A 17,559-nucleotide genomic window follows, 5' to 3' on the forward strand; every position below is an offset into this window, starting at 1 on the left:
GGCCCCTTTTGAGGCATTGTATGGAAGGAAATGCAGGACACCTTTGATGTGGAATGGAGTTGGAGATCGCAAATTGTTTGGACCTGATTTGATCAGGGATTCTGAGGAGAAGGTCAAGTTGATTCGTGACAGACTTAAGATGGCACAGTCAAGGCAGAAAAGTTATGCCGATGCTAAACACAAGGAAGTGATCTATGAAGTGGGAGATAGAGCATATCTTCGAGTGTCTCCACTTCGAGGTATTAAGAGATTTGGAGTCAAAGGAAAGTTAGCACCACGATTTGTGGGACCATACAAAGTTCTGGAACGTAGAGGAGAGGTTGCATACCAGTTGGAATTACCAGAGGCTTTGTCGGGAGTTCATGATGTGTTTCATGTTTCCTAGCTGAAGAAGTGTCATGCAGAGATGGCGGACATTCCTTTGAGAGATACAGTGCCACTGGAGGCAATTCAGTTGGAGAATGATCTAACTTATGAGGAGAAGCCTATTAGGATTCTTGAGACTGCAGAGAGGATCACTCGCACCAAGATCATCAAATTCTGCAAGGTTCAGTGGAGTCACCACACCGAGGAGGAAGCCACTTGGGAACGAGAGGAAGATCTTAGACAGGACCATCCGCACCTTTTTGCTAGCCAACCCAAATCTCGAGGACGAGATTCATCTTAAGGGGGGTAGGTTTGTAACATCCCAATTTTTATTAAATTTGGATGTTAATAGAATCATTCAAGGCATGTTATATTTCTTTGCATTTTGGAGTTTTTGAAATATTCAAATAATATTTTTTTTCCACTCGAGAAAAACAAATGAGAGGGGATAAAATGACTTCCTCAAAATACAAAAGAGTGGGAAATTTTTTGTTGAATATTATTTGAAGTTTTGGAGTTTATTGGTAATTTTTTTACAAAAGTGCATTAATTGCATTAGGAAAAATATTTTCAAAATATTCTGTGCTTAAGTTAATGTTCATTAGGTTCTAAATATTATATAGTTATTTTAGAAATTATTTTGGTGTTTTTAGTAATTCATTTGAATTAGTTATGGGCCACTTTAGTCTCCTGTTAAACACACACACACACACACACACACACACACGCAGCCTGGACCGAAACTGGGTTCGGCCCAGGAGTGCTCGACCGGCCCAGCTAGCCATTTGGCCCAAGGCCGACGCTTCCGCCCGGTCGACCGCTCCGCGCCCGCACTCGCTCGCCTCCTCTCACTGCCACTGCCAGGCGGGCCCCACCCGTTAGGCCATCCCCAACCTCCCGCACAGCGCGGGATAAACACCCGCGCCTCGCCGGCCGCCTCGCGCTTGGATAATGATTATCCGTCAACCCCGAGCCCTCTGCCCTCGCCTATAAAAGCCCCTCGACACCCTCTTCCAAACCCGTCGTCTTGCTTCTCCCCACGCCACCCATAGCCGCCGCTGTCGACGTTTGCATCTCGCCGGAGCCGCGTCGCTTCGTCGTCCCTTCCATCTCCAGTAAGCCACCATGGCCTCCACCTTCCTCGTCAAATGATTTCTCGCGGCAAGGCGCATCCGTTTGACATCTTTTCCTCGCCTACGTCCCGCCGGAGACGACGCCCGACCTCGCCGGAGCCCACGGAGCGCCGTCGCCTTCGCCTCGCCGACCCCGACGCCCCTGAGAAGCCCCAACGCCACCATCCGGACGCCCAAGCCGCGCCGCACCTCCCCGTCTTCTTCCCCGACGCCGGGGACCGCCGTAGCCGCTGCCCCGTCATCACCCGACGTCGCGCCGCCGTCCTCTGCTCGTCGCCGACGTCGCCAGCCGCTGTAAGCCGCCGGACCTCCTTTTGTCTGTTAGATCGATCATCGACGGCCCAGATTAGATTAGGTTGTTTTTTTAGTTGAACCGGTATGCGGTTAACCGTGGTTTTTATTTTAAAAACTACCGGTCGGTTTCCTTTAGACCGTACGGTTTTATTTAAACCGAGCATCGGTTTTTATTTAGTTAGCCGCCGTCACTGCTTTTCTTATTTAGCGACCGTTCGCCGTATAGCCTCCGCAGCGGACACTGCTCGGCCAGCCACGAGCCACCACGTGGCCAGGGACTTGTTTGCGACAGTTTTCTTCTCTGTTTATTCCCTGTAATTAGCAGATTAGTCCCTGAACTTAGATTAGCCATAACTTTTAAACCGTAGATCCAAACTCGATGAAACCAGCGGCAAATTCTTCGATTTGTTTAGATCTATCCAGTGGTATACTTTTTGCAAACTTTTGTCAGATTCAAATTTGAATTTATTCAGATTCGAATTCGAACTTCAAATGGCCATATCTCCCAAACCATAGCTCCGATTAAGTTGATTCCTTTTGCATGCTGTCACCGTAGCAAAACCCTATCACCTGGACCTTTGTCACAATAATTTTTCACACACTAGAATCTGCCCTTTAATATTTTACTAGTATGCATAGTATGCACTGTATTTCACATCACTCTTTGAGCCATAGGCCTGTGTTGTTTTGCACTTAGAATATTTCTGTAGTAGCTTAGTGTGTTGTATGTTCATTTGGTTCTTTCGAGACTTCTTGCTTTGCATGTTCTTTTGGTTCTCTGGAATGTTGCTTATGTTTCTTTATCTTCGTTGCGATAGATTGCCCGGACTGCGAAGCAGAATATTATCAGTCTTTAGAATTCAACCAGCAGTACCAAGGCAAGTTGCATCTTGATCATGTTTCATTACCTATGTTTTTATTATGCACTTAGTCCTTTGCGGTAGGACTACATGGTAGGAAATTGATGCCGCATGTCTATGCTTTTCACCCAGTAGTTCATTGAGGTAGGTCTGAACCATATAACATTGTCGCCATCGTTTTACATTATGTTGCTACACTAAGTAGACGTGGATTGGGGAGTGATCATTGTAAAGTTTGAGTGACAATGTAGTAAATAGGACCTAAGTTAATTAATGAACTACCTGCGCGGAAACTTGTGAGAATGGTGGCGAAGTACAGTGGGGCACGCATGGGAAATCCATGGTGGTGCACCACTAGTGGACCGTCCGCTCAGGCTCAAAGAGATCAATCGTATTCCCATGTCTAGAAGCTTACGTGTGCAGCCACAAGCCAATATGGGCTCTAGCTTAGTTGAGTAGTTAGTGTGACCCTTTCCGGGATGGGCTAGCAGATGTAGAATGATGTAGGTGTACCGGCCTATCCGTGGGTTAAGGGGGAACATTTTCGAAAGGCTATGTCTCGATCTTCCGATCATGGAGGTGGTCGAGTCTTGTGGGAAAAAGTGCGCAACCTCTGCAGAGTGTCAACTTAATCGATTAGTCATGTCCCCGGTTACGGACAACTTGAGCATCTAGTAGTGGAAATGCCGGGAGATCTCCTCACCTATAACTAAACAGTTGGGTTTTAAATGAAACTTGGGAACAGATGGAGTTGGGTTTGCCAACTCATCCTATGCAAATGTGTAGTAGTAGAATAACATCTTTTCTAATAGGGAAAAACTAGCTTTATGCAAAAACTAAACTTAGAGCTTTCCACCAGCCAAATTGCATGTATGGGTAGGTTCATTATACTTATGATGTGACTTGGCAGTACATTCAATGTACTGACCCATGTGGCTGCAACTTATCACGTTGCAGATATATCCGACGAGGATTAAGGTGCGATAGGTCGATGTTCTACACTCAACCTTGCTCGTGGAGTTGGACTCATTTACTACTTTGCTTCTACAGTATTTACTTATTGGCTCTATGCCCTATTTTGTAATAAATGTATTGCTCCTGGACTATCGATGTAATAAAGAGATGTGTGTTATTTCTGTTATTTCATCGAGTACTGTGTGTGCTAGCAAGTTGATCTAGGGACTAGCACGGTAAGCACAGAGACTTTGACTCTTACCGAGTCGGGTCGCTACATCAGCTATGAGGATGCTTGCATACGGAGCTCCCGGTGATTCACTCGAAGACTATTGGCGCATGATCGAGTCCACGACCATTGAGTGTTTCTACAAGTTCTGCAGGGCAGTGGTGGCAGTGTTTGGACCGCAATACTTGCGATCACCCAATGCTGAAGACACTACTCGGATCCTAACACAGAATGCAGCAAGAGGATTTCTTTGGATGTTTGGAAGCATCGACTACATGCATTGGAAATGGAAAAACTATCCATTTGCTTGGCAGGGGATGTACAAAGGCGCAAAACGCGGTTGCAGTGTGGTACTTGAGGCAGTGGCCACACACGACCTCTGGATTTGGCACTCCTTCTTTGGTATGCCAGGAACTCACAATGACATCAACGTATTGCAGTGCTCCCCTGTCTTTGCCAAGCTTGTTGAAGGTCATTCTCCTCCGATGAACTTCGAGGTCAATGGGCGACACTACAAAAAGGGATACTACCTAGCAGATGGCATCTATCCGAGATGGTCCATATTTGTGAAGACTATCTCAAACTTTGTGCCAGGAGGCAAGTACTCCCACTTTGCGAAGGTTCGGGAGGCTTGCGGGAAGGATGTCGAGAGGGCATTTGGTGTGCTCCAATCTCGATTTGTTGTTGTCCTGTACCTCGCTCAGACCTGGTCGAAAGATCAAATATGGGAGATCATGACTTGTTGTGTCATCTTGCACAATATGATCATTGAGAGCGAGTAGGAAGAGTCAATGTTTGACACTGAACCATATTACAGGCAGGGTCCTCTTGCCCAAGTTGATCACCACCTACCACAACCTGGACTGCCTTCATCAATATGCGTCAGAAGATTCGAGACCCACTGGTGCATCCACAACTGCAGGAGGATCTGGTGAAGCACCTATAGAGGCTCAAGGGCAACGCCTAGCTCGACGTGTGATGAAATATGAGTTTTTATTTGTTAAACTATTTGTTGAACTATATATTTTGTATTGAACTATTTGATTTGTATTGATTTTCTATGATAACTATGTGATAGAAAATAGCTTATGTTGAATTTGTGTCAAAGCATGCAGGGCCGAAATTGATCAATTTGCGTCGATAGTGGGCCATTTTGTGTCGAAAATGGGCTGAAAAGTGGGCCAATTTATGCCGAAAATGGGTCGAAATCGGCGCCTGTGGGCGGCGGCTGGGAACCCGATCGCCCCCAAACTGAACAGCCGGCGCGACCCCAAGACAACGCTACTTCTAGCCCTTCGCAGGCCGAACGGCTGAAGATGCTCTTAGACGCAAAGCATCTTGCATCTTTGTGGGCTCGCCTTGGAATATCCGGGTATCCGCTGTTTTTCTGGGCTTGTGTTGGACTGGAATATGCCTGCCTCTTCATCAGGCTCATTGTCCGTCCAGTGAGATGATTTCCCCACCCCTCAAGCTTGCTGACATCAGGTGAACCGTGAGAACCTCCCTCTCTCCGCGTCATCGCGCGCGACATGCCCTCGGCTGCAGCGTGTTGACGATACGAGGCGTTCGCTGTAGATGATAGCCAGGGCAGCAGTTATGTGCGGGTTGCTGGCGCCTGGCGAGTTGTACACATCACTGTCGCCGGAGGGAGTACGTGCCCCGTGCTATAAATTTCTTTCTTTCTGCGGTGTTGCGTCCCGCGAGAAAGCATCGAGCTCTCCATGAAAATTTCTACTCTACTCGTTTCTTTCTTCCCAATATATACACGGCGTAGACACGGTCATAAGAATGCGAGCGATTCTTCCCCAGTTGCACCACCGCCCAACTGTTCTCTTATTAAAGAAAACAAAAAACAGGAGCGAATATAGCTGGTTCGTTTCGGGCATGGGTGACGTCTCCGACCAAACGCCGCCAGGGGCGGGGAGCGGAGGACGCCGCGAGTCCGTTCCATTCACACACACACACCCCACGTCGTGGTCGGCGGGCCTGCGTCAACTCCCAGTACACGTGTCGCGTCTGGATACATCACGCCAAGTTCTCCGCCATGTTTAGCTCGAATTTCCAACCGTGACGACCGACGGCCATGCACCGGTGACGTGGAGGCGCCGGATGTGTCGACCGGGGGCGAGCCGCACGAATCTGGAGGACCGACGAGGCACGAATCTGGTTTGGTAGGTATTTTCTTCGTTAATTATAATTAATTACGTCGCCGTTTACCTTTTCTTAAGAGTCCAAGCGTCTGATCTGATCTGTCGCACGATTAGATCAAACCGAACGGAGGATCAAACGCAAACATTTGCGCGCTTGACCAAAAAGTTGAGTACTGGATTTAAAAAAAAATAGTGGAGTGCTGAACAGGTCGATGGAGCGCATGGTCACGTACACGCAATTAAGTGTCAAAACGACCACGGTTACTCTGACCATGCATGAGAACTTTAGTACCTTAGTAAAGTCGTCAGAGAATAAATTACGTACAACACTAAGCTGCGATGGATCGGAAGGAATGAAGGAGGAACACTCTTTTGATCTTTTCTACACCAAAGAAGATTTGATCCTGTCTGCATTGAATCCGGCACGCTGCGATGCAGGTGCAGCTCGGGGCGTGCGTAGTTCCAAGATGGTGGGGGCCGGCCGGCCACAAGCACAGTATGTAATCATGAGATTTGCTTTGGGAACTGCCGAGAGATGTCACTCCGCTCGACTCTTCCGAAGAAAATCACCTCCGCTCGACTACTCCTGCGATCCTATCTTGTTGGAGTAAATAAGGAGTAAATTAAATCCAACAGTAACCTACTCCTACTAGTATGTTCGTTCACTGTATGGTTGTCTCACGTTGGCGTCCCGTTCCGTACGTACGCAATGTAGGAATGGTCCTGATGTTCGTTCACTGTATGGTTGTCTCATGTTGGCGTCCCGTTCCGTGCGTACGCAATGTAGGAATGGTCCTGCGTCATTCAGAAATCGCACACATGGAAAAGTGAGAAGCGGAGCATAGCCTTTGCCTAGGGTGGAGGGTTGAATGCCTACCTATATAATGCCTATGCCTTTAGGCCTATGGTAAGGGGGATTTAACTGCCTGATTTTTTTTGCGAAAAGATTTAACTGCCTGATTACTCGAGTTGACTGGTGTTAGCAGGGCCAGATCACTCATAGTCAACTCTGCACGGACGTTCCTCTTTATTATCCTCCGGTACGCTATATGCAGAGGGCTAATAAAAATGAGAAGTACAACCTTTGATAGCTCTCGGACCAATAAGAGAGTAACAGCAAAGCATCTTATCGGTTCATAAGTTGAATGGATCGTTATTCTAAACCTAAGGCTTCTTTAAAAAATTTAATAGGATTTTTGAACGGTTATAATCTTCAAAAATATTCTTAGCTTGGTCATTTAATTTGTAGGATTGAAACTCGTACAAACTTTTCATAAAGGAATCAAACCTTATGAAAATCTAACATTCATTCAAACCTCTTGAATAACACCTTTTATTTTTCTGTGATGCAGTCGAACAAACTCAAGTTTTGGATAATTTTAATGGGCAAGCCATTCCAATCAAAGAGTTTTTCTATTCCTATGTTTTAACCCTATCCTGGAATGTACTCCGCGACTAAACATGAACATTTGTATGAAGATGAACGTTTTTTTTTCAAAAAAAATTGTGCACATTCAGAGTGCAGGTTATAGCGTGATGCACCGCCTGTCGTCGTCCATGGTTTGACATGGAGTGGCCTTCATCCGCAATTACTCCCGCGGGAGGTAAGTCTTTAGCTCAATCTCTTCCTCTGCATGCAACATGATCAACAGGGTCGTCATTCTTACGACTGTTGCATCCGCCCATTCGCAACTACTCCCTCCGTTCAGAAATACTTATCCTAGAAATGGTTGTATCTAGACTTGTTTTAGTTCTAGATACAACCATTTCTAATACAAGTATTTCCGAACGGAGGGAGTATATGAACCGTCTCCCCCTTCGCTGGTCCCACCACATTCACCCTCTCTTCCCCCATCCCTATTGCCAGCACACTCACCCCCATCGGACACCTTAGTTTGCCTCCACACCGCCCCTATCTTCACCCTTCCCTGTTGCTGCCACATTAACTACCTTTCGCCAGCTCAACCTAATATGATGACACCAGCACATCCAACCAACAATATAATTACCAATGGCTCATGTTATTAGTTTCCACTCTCTTTATAAGATGGCTTAAGAGTATGCAATACTAATTTCTCATTCTCCATCAATACGTAGATGGTTGAAAATTACTCCTTTACATGGCGAAGTAGGTGGAAGCATGAATTGGTCAGTACTCATACCCTATCCAGAGCTGATATGGTAAGAAGAGGGAGACTTCTATTCAACCACGCCTTTAAATGGAAGGGTGTGACATTTCAGAAATGTTTGCCTGGATAGTCCACTATGCTAACAAAAACACCAGGCCTCGAAGATGTTCTCAGACTCCCAAGAATTTCAGGAAACCACTGCCATCCCCCAAAATGGTCTGCCAATGACGACATGCTCTTGGCTGGCCCTCACCATCATGCAATGCCTTCACAAACCAAATTCACTCAGACGCTACTAAAAAACTGGACAGCACAACAGGATTTAATAGATAATAATTGGTAACAAACAACAAGACATGATTTCCTTCATATGATCCAGATCACCTGTCAGATCAAATAAACATTTGCACAAGAAGTTCATATATCACACCCGCAAAAAAAAGTTCATATATCAGGTTGAGATTTTTTTAACATTACATAATGCAAAGGTAATATATTGAACAAAAATCCACAGGAATGCTGACAAAATGCTCAACGCACAGAGTAATATCCGTGTGTATAAACTTGCTATATCAAATGTGAACATATTAATGGAAGAAATCACGAACATAACAGTGAGATAGGCCGACTCATTAACGACAAAATTGTTTTTTATTGGTCTCTGTCCATCTCACAAAGCCATGAAGATGACAATGAGGATTCATAGCAATTTGAACAACAAAATGGTACAGCTTAAATGCTGCAGTAATACGCATGCAGCAACCACAAATTACATTGGCAGTTGTTTAACCATTGTACACAACCAACGTGCATAATTAATCTGATGCCTCTTTATTAGTTCCTGATTCTTTTCTGTTTTCCAGTGCTGAGATCTGATGATTCAGTGCTTCATAGTGCTTTTCAGAAATTCTCTTGACATCCTCCACCTGGAAGTAAGCACATCAAAACTTAGCAAATAGTCAGATGCATGCCAAGGTAGCAAGGTGTATTGCATGGTCTTTCAACTTCATAAATTTTAAGATGTCCTGTCTCATGGGCAGGGTTGTACCATCATAATGCTGAATTTTCCATTATCACAAACCACAAGATAGGTATAAATAGCTAATTCATTACATAGTTGCAACATCTTAATTCGCAAATAAAGCAGAAACATCACAATGATCAGAACTACCCTATAAGAGAAGTCAGTTCACAAATCATGAATGACATGATCAATTTACTTATTTGAATGTCAATCTCGGTTGGAGAAGTAAGTGCGAACAATACATCCAGGTTCAACTGCAATTACTCAAACCACAGGAGCCTCTTTCCATTGATCCTCTTTGAGAAGAGCCCTTTGTTGGGAGTTCATTGCACCCCATACAATAAGTTGGCAAACTAACGAAATGCATCAGGGTATAATGGATGTGAAGTTGTGAAGAAAGCCTCACTACGCTTAGCAGCTAGTTCAATGGTCTAATACAGGATATCCAGTACCACAATTACCACTAAACCTGCAAACCATACCGAGACTGGCATGCTATCTCCCACACGATGAATGGGTGATAAACAGTTTACACCAAGTCACAATCGTTTGTATTTTGTTAACAAATTAGACACGACAAATAGGTTATGACATCAGCTGAATCTTCATCCTGCCACATGGACAATTGCTGGTTTGGATGAGAGAGAATAGAACCCCTCTTAGAGCATCTACAACAGATGCCCTAAAATAGTAATCATGCCCATAAAACTGCCGTTCAGGGCATTTGGAGCCAAAAAACGCCTCCAACGGATGTCCTATAGCTATATGATGCCCAAAAAAAATTTACATCATGCACAAAATTTTGCTACAAGTGATGCAAATATAAGCTGCTGCCCTAAAAGAAAAAACGATGTGGAGAGAAGCAAACCGCCCGAAGCGAACATTCACCGATGCTGCGCCACCTCACCGCCATCTCGATGCCAGCCACCCCGTCGTTGGGGGGCCACCACCGCGACCCCCACGACCGCCACTGTCGCCCTATCCCGCCCAATTTCAGCCATCCCACTGCGCTCCACACCATCGGATCTGACCCCGCCGCCGGCCCCAAGCTCCCGCCATCGTCCCCGAGCACCGCGCCGCCGTCCCCGAGCTACCGCCGCCGTCCCCATGCTACCCCGCCATCGGATCCGCCTCCCAGCATCCACGCCGTCGGATTGTCATGTTCCACGTGGCTCTCAAATTTTTAGGGCACCAGTTTTAGGGCTGCTGGAAAAGCAAAACCTTTTATGGTGCCCAAAAACCTTTCCTCACCCATTTTTAGGGTACCCAATTTTTGGGCATCTGTTGGAGATGCTCTTAGTCAATAAAATCTTAAGAGTCCACCTTATTGTCTTTTCACGCCATCACATTTAATGCAAACTCTTTGTATACAATCAGCTTCAGACACACCCTATTGTACGAGTTATTTTATTCTCGATGCTAGTCTACTCCCTCCTTCCTTAAAAGAGTGTACTTCCAACTTTGTTGGAAAGTCAAACTTTTTTATGTTTGACCATATTTATACAATAATGTACCAACATTTATGCCATCAAATTAGTAGCATTATATTCGGAGGTGGATTAGGAGCACTCGGCGACGCACACCTACGAAATCTCGGCCAACCCCCTACTATATTGGGATCCGAGCCACTTTGGTGGAAATCATTCCAGGCTGTGAATACGCCACCGGCTGCGTACGATGAAACAGTAGCTACATGTTCTGGATCATTTATTATATCTACGCGGGGACGTTCGGGTACAGAACAGTTGTCCGGCGGTAATTAATTGAATCGACCATCACCTACCTATGGAGTCTTCTCCTAGCACGCAAGCACTCCATTGCCAGATCTAAAGAGCAGGCTTCCTCTCGGCTGCTACTACTGATTTTATTCCAAACAATTTTTCCAGAGAAGAGGATTTTAGTTGGGTAATAGTCGTGTGCGTCCGCTGATTAGCCAAAATCTCACGACCTCGACCAGAGCGAGCACGGCGTACATGACATTGTTGCCGAGGCGGGGCAAGGCCATACAAAGCTTGACGGCGACGGGGATGACCCGGACGCGAACAACGCATGCTAGGAAGTTGTCCCGATGGTGATGTCATCGCTGGCCGCGGGAACGCAGAACATGAGTCAGCGCCCAGGCAGACGTGGTGCCCTGAACGCGTCAAGCACAGACAACGATGGCTACCTAGATTTACTCGTGTTGGATGGCATCGTCTTCCTCCTAGCTTTCTCCACACATGTTGCGCTGGCTTCCAGAACGCATGACTTGGTGTCGGCGGTCATGGCGGACGTGGTGTCGCTGGCCATGGAGGCACAGGACGTGGCAAGCTCGAGTGACGGCTAGGGCGGACATAGTCTTCCTAGTTCATCCTAGTTTTGTTCCACGTGGCAAATAGAAGTTTTGGAAAGAAGGGGCAGGAGCTGTAGAAGAGGATTCGAAGAAGGATGGATGGGGAAGAATCGCATGTCATGAGGAAGAAGGACAACGATGGGAGGATGAGGAACGGGGTGCATTGAATTGATGATGGGTTGGTGGGCGTTGGTCGTTGAGGCAGATAGCGCGTGGAGTACAAATGCATGTCAGAGAAAACAGTTGTTTATAGTACGTCACTTGATACAGAAATGCTGGAGAGCTATACATGGTGCAAATTCATCTAATACACACTACCCTAATATAGTGGATGGGATCCCAATGCGATTGAATGGGAGCGATTTCAATGGGCATAGTCGCCGGGTGCTCCAAGGCACTTTCGCATTATATTCATGATAAAATATATTTTCGTCATATACCTATTTGGTTTCACAAGCATTGATATATTTTTGCACAAACTCGGCCAAACTTTGAGATAGTTTGACCCTCCAACAAAGTTGGAAGTACACTCTTTCAAGGACGGAGCGAGTACAGATGACATGGAGAAACTGAAGTCTAAAACTGACTCTTCTTATCTTTTGGGATTACCTTACAAATACGTGACAAATACTCCCTCTGTTCACCAATATAAGATGTTTTGGATATTTCAATATGGACTACATACGGATTGAAATGAGTGAACAAACACACTAAAACGTGTATGTATACATCCGATTCAGAAAAAAAGTTAGAACATCTCATATTTGCAAAGTCATCAGTACATAAAAATTCCTAGCTGAGAAGTGGCAAACCGCATGAAAATACAAAGAACATAAATCAATTTTGATTATCTCGAGCTGATGTCAATTCAGATGACGTATATAAAAGCACCCAGGTAAATCACAAGCAAGAATGGAGTTACACTACACCATCCTTTCTATAACAATCACAGTAATTTTATTAAGAGTAATTTTCCGCGGGCTATAACAAATCATTCTCGATTCGCATCTACCTCCATGAGACCGTTATTCGTTCAGTGATTTCAATTAGGAAATGCAGTTCTGATACAACGAAGCGAAAGATTTTAACACCAGATAATTCGATTAACCAGCAACATCGCATCCAGATAAGATCACGATACATCAGAAATTATAGGGAGCCGGCAAAATTGTCTATATCTAACCGTAAAGAAATGGCTACATCAAATCGGATGCTTTATGTTGATGAACTAGATCAGTCGATATAATCGCAAAAGGAGCCGGCTAAACGGCGATGCGGGTGCGGGGGCTCACCTGTCGGGCGATTGCGGCGCGGGCCAGGAGGTGGTCTTTGTAAAGGAGCAAGAACCCCACCGCTGACGCCGTCGCCGCACCGGCTGCGAACGACGAGAGCCGCACCCTCCATAGGTAGCCCATCCTGCCCCGGTCGCCGATTTGCTCGCCGGAGACGAAGAATTTTTTATTTTATTTTTTGAGAAACGCCGGAGACGAAGATGACAGACAGCGCCCAGGATTGACGATTTTGCCTGCTCCTCGACGGCAAAGAGTGCTACCAGCTGGGCCTCAGAACGTTGGGCCATCCCAGCCCAGCCCAGTGCCTCAGACATAATTCAGAGAAAACAAATTGCAATCGTGATCATCTATCCAAAAACAAACTCCCTCCGTAAACAAATATAAGAGCGTTTAGATCACTACTTTAGTGATCTAAACACTCTTATATTTCTTTACAGAGAGAGTATTTATTAAAAAAAACTAAAAACAAAAATTGCAATCGATAAGGGGGAAGCAAAAACCAAAAGTAGTCCATTACAATAGAATAAGATCATGTTCGGATCCTTTCTGCTTCACAACTGCAGCTTTGGGAGCAGAGGAAACAACAGCACAATTGCAGAAAAGTGGCTCAAACCGAGCTTCGGAACGGAGTTTCGAGACTGGAGAGCTTCCGAACAGGCAGTATAGGACGATACACATATAGGGTTTAGTAGGTCACGACATGAAAGAGTGTGGCGATGGTGTTTGGGAGGAAAAATATAAGCAGTTTTGGCAAGTGTATGATAGCACATAGGAGGTCCATAGCCTATGTACTTATTTGGTTGCCCACATCATTTTTGCGTCATGGTTCTATCTAGTTTATAGATAAATGTAACCTGGCCTCACCTGAAGCTTCCTCGGATCGCTATAGTATTGGGCAGACTCAGTACAATAGCGTTGTTTTTCACTGCTTTGCGTAGTGTCTTTCTTTTTCGTTCTTTCTTTCGGTTTATTTTTGTTTTTTCATTGGTTTTCTTTGCCTGTTTGTTTTCTTTTTCATTTCTACTTGCTTTTTCTTTTGGTTATTTTGTTTCTTTAAGGTTTTTTTGTTATATTCCTAGTTTTAACTTGTTTTTCTTTTTTTCTTTTTGGTTTTTGTTCTTTCTCCATTTTCATTTGTATTTTTTTTCTTTTCTATTTATCTTCGGTTTTCTCTCTTTCTTGGTTTCCATCGGCTTTCTATGTTTTTCTCCTTTTTTTTGGTTTTCATTGCTTTCATTCTTTCGCATTGGTTTTCTTGAGTTTTTGTTTTTCATTTTTTGGGTTTCTTTGTTCTTTCACTTTCATCGGGGTTTTTAACACATGCCAACATTTTTCGGTACACATTTTGCATGTTTCATATACCTTAGAAACATATTTTATACATATGTTCAAAATTATTGAAATATATGAATATATGATTAACATTTTTGAAAATTAATATTTTTCATACACATTGTAAATTTGTGGTGTATATGTAATACATTTTTATATACGCATTTAACATTTTGTAAATATAGATTAACATTTTTAATACATGGTTAACATTTTTAAATACACGGCGAATATTTTGTAATGGTAATAAACATTTTTTCGCACACAATGTAATTTTTTGGTATACTCCTGGAACATTTTTTATACACATTTAACATTCTGTTAGAAAATGATCAATATTTTTATACACGTTGTATTTGTTTTTTATATAGTTTCGTATACATGACAAATATGTTTCCTATAAACATTTAATTTTTTAAAATACTTGATTACATTTTTCAAATTCTTGATTAACATATTTAAATACGTGATCAACATTTTTCATACACATTGTATATCTTTTGTATATATTTTTTAAATACGCGATCAACATTTTTCATACACATTGTATTTTTTTATATGTTTCTCGTATACAAGCATTTTCTCTATACACATGTAACATTTTTTAAACACATGATCAACATTTTTTTTCCATACACATTGTTTTTGTTTTTGTTATATTTTCCGTATACATGACAAAACAATCTATGCACATTTAACATATTTGAAATTCTTAATTAACATTTTTTTTCAAATGCTTGGTTAAAAAACTACGTGATCAACATTTTTCGTACACATTGTATATTGTTTGTATACATCTTTCATATACATGAGAAACATTTTCTCTAAATGTATTTAACATTTTTCAAATGTTTGGTTAACATTTTTATAAAATGCTTTTATGTAAAGTGTTTTTTATAATATATATGTTTAGAATAATTGGAAGTTTAGACCAAAAAAGGGGTGAAGCAACGGAAGAAGAAAAAAACCGAGGCAGTGGCATGACGCGAGTGCAACCTACATCTTGCTATAAGCGAGACATAGGCGCGCCCTCATTATTGGGCACTTTGCATATTTGTTCCAATTGGGTCTGGTTGAGCAAATGCAGACAAAAAAGTAACATCTACATGTTGTTTGGTTGCTTGCATACTGATTTCGTGCATCACAACTCCCATTCTAGGCCTTGTATTTGGTTTGCCTGCATTGGTTGGGCTCATACTACTGCACATTATTTGGTTGCATACATGAAGCGATGTTTACTTACTAAAAGGATCAATATGGCCGACTAGAGGGGGGGGTGTGAATAGGCGACTAACAATTTTTTAACTTCTTTTATCAAATTAGGCTCAACGAGAAATTAGGTTGTCTAGATATGCAACTAGGTGGACAACCTATATGACGAGGTCAACAACAACAAGTGCAAGCACAAGATAGAAACACACTATAAGCTTGCATAAAGTAAGGGTAAGATATCACTACAAGTGGAGTCGATGGAGACAAGGATGTGTTACCGAAGTTCCCCTTTTGGGGGAGGTACGTCCCCGTTGCAGCGGTGTGGAGGCATAATGCTCCCCAATAAGCCACTAGGGACACCATATTTTCCTCACCCCCTTGCACAAATGCAAGATGCCACGATTCCACTGGTGGTGCGCTTGAAGGCGACGATTGAACCTTTACAAACAAGGTCGGGGCTCGCTCCACAATTTAATTGGAGGCTCCCAATACTACCATGAAGCTTCACCACAATAAAATGGGGCTCTGAGGTGAGCTCTTCCGTCTAGGGTGTCCAAACACCCAAGAGTAACAAGATCCGCAAGGGATTGTGGGGGAATCAAATTTCTCTTGGTGGAAGTGTAGATTGAGGTCTTCTTCTCCAAACCTTAGAGTATCAACAAGTTTTGATGGCTAGGGAGGGAAAAGGAGCGACTTTGAGCTTCAGGGCAACAATGGAGTAGTGGGGGAAAGAGGTGGGTCTTCTTGGGGAAGAAGACCCTCCTTTATAGTGTGTGTGTGTGTGGGGGGGGGGTTCAAATCAAACCGCTATGTGCATTGATCGTGCTCAAGCAGTACTACCGCTCGGGGGAGCAGTACTGCCGCTTAGCACGGTAGTTTCTCTGCGGCCCAGCAAGTACTGAACCAGTGCTAGAACGGTAGTCTCGCCAGAGCGGTATACTGCCTACGACCAGCAGTACTACCGCTAATTGTCACAGGGTAACAAAGGAACCAGTGATAGCTAGCACGACACCAGAGTGGAAGTACCGCATGAAGTGGTAGTACCGTTAGTGCGAGCAATACTACCACAAATTGTCAAAGGGCATAAAGAAGACTCAACATCAAGCGGAAGTATCGCATAAGCGATACTACCGTGGGTAGTAAGCGGTATTAACGCGAAATGATGAGGGAGCAACAAAAGGCTCAACCGAAAGCGGCAGTAGCCGCGGTACTGATCAGCAAAAGTACCGCCTAAGTGGTACTATTGTGGATACCAGCGGTACTACCGCGTGGCCTGTGACAAACTGCCAATGCAACAACGGAAGAATGCTCCAAAGTTGTGGGAAGGATATGCGGGTGCATATGGTTTGTGTACGTGTTGATTCCACCCATACCTTCCAATGCGGACCCCTGCTTTTTTTTTGAAATATAGAGTTGTATTAATTAAAAGAGGAAACATTGTTTTTACAATCTTGTAAGGCCACGCTCAACACGCGGGTTGGCACTGTCTCTTGCACAGCAACACCACGCAACTCTCTACGCCCAAACTGGGCAAGACTATGGGCTAAACTATTGACCTTTTTGTCTACTTTACAAACTTTAACTTCTTTATTTCCATGCTTGATGGCATGAAATTCCCTCGCAATCACTCCAATTTCCATCTATCTACACATGTGGGGTCGAGCGCCTTTGCCACTAAGTTGTTGTCTGTATGGACAACTAAATGGAGGTTAGTACACGACATCGCGTTTCATAGTCCTTCAAGACAAGTAGTAGCTTCCGCAAAATCTGCTCCTTTGCATCGCGGGATATAGTCCCGGGCGGACAAAATAATACTTCCATGATGATCTCGGACCACATCTCCCCACACACCACTGCTACTCTCCTCCAAGAAACTTCCGTCAGCATTGACCTTAGCCCACCATAGGTCGGGCTTTTGCCAACCCTTTTTGTTATCCTGTTGTTCCAATCTTAGCATTTAAATCATAGGGCTTGAGGGAGTCCTGGACTAAGGGGTCCTCGGGCGTCCAGCCTGTTAGCTATGGGCTAGACTGATGGGCTGTGAAGAACACGAAGACCGAAGACTACACTCGTGTCCGGATGGGACTCTCCTTGGCGTGGAAGGCAAGCTTGGCGACCAAATATGTAGATTCCTTTCTTTGTAACCGACCTTGTGTAACTCTAGATCCTCCCGGTGTCTATATAAACCGGAGGACTTAGTCCGAAGAGATAGATATTCATTACCTTAGCCATACAAGCTAGATCTCTAGGGT

The 17,559-nt window shown here is 44.1% G+C and overlaps 1 protein-coding gene across 1 annotated transcript; it reads right to left on the bottom strand.

Annotated features, from left to right (window-relative positions):
* Nucleotides 1–8,747: 8,747 nt before the first annotated feature.
* LOC125544036 (uncharacterized) lies at nucleotides 8,748–12,998 on the bottom strand. The gene is made up of 2 exons (XM_048707567.2): nucleotides 12,764–12,998; nucleotides 8,748–9,041 (listed from the first exon to the last, which is right to left on the bottom strand). Exons 1-2 carry the CDS (start codon nucleotides 12,884–12,886, stop codon nucleotides 8,931–8,933), a joined length of 234 nt encoding a protein of 77 aa, XP_048563524.1. The 5' UTR covers nucleotides 12,887–12,998; the 3' UTR covers nucleotides 8,748–8,930.
* Nucleotides 12,999–17,559: the final 4,561 nt, after the last annotated feature.

The sequence above is a fragment of the Triticum urartu genome, chromosome 3A (assembly GCF_056163025.1).
Source record: "Triticum urartu cultivar PI428250 chromosome 3A, HENAU_Tu73, whole genome shotgun sequence".
Lineage (NCBI taxonomy): Eukaryota > Viridiplantae > Streptophyta > Magnoliopsida > Poales > Poaceae > Triticum > Triticum urartu.

Coding starts and splice junctions, on each gene's coding strand:
- LOC125544036 (XM_048707567.2), bottom strand. CDS start 12,886: ATGGGCTACCTATGGAGGGTGCGGCTCTCGTCGTTCGCAGCCGGTGCG. Junction 9,042..12,763: donor GCGCCGCAATCGCCCGACAG/GTGAGCCCCCGC, acceptor GCTTACTTCCAG/GTGGAGGATGTCAAGAGAAT.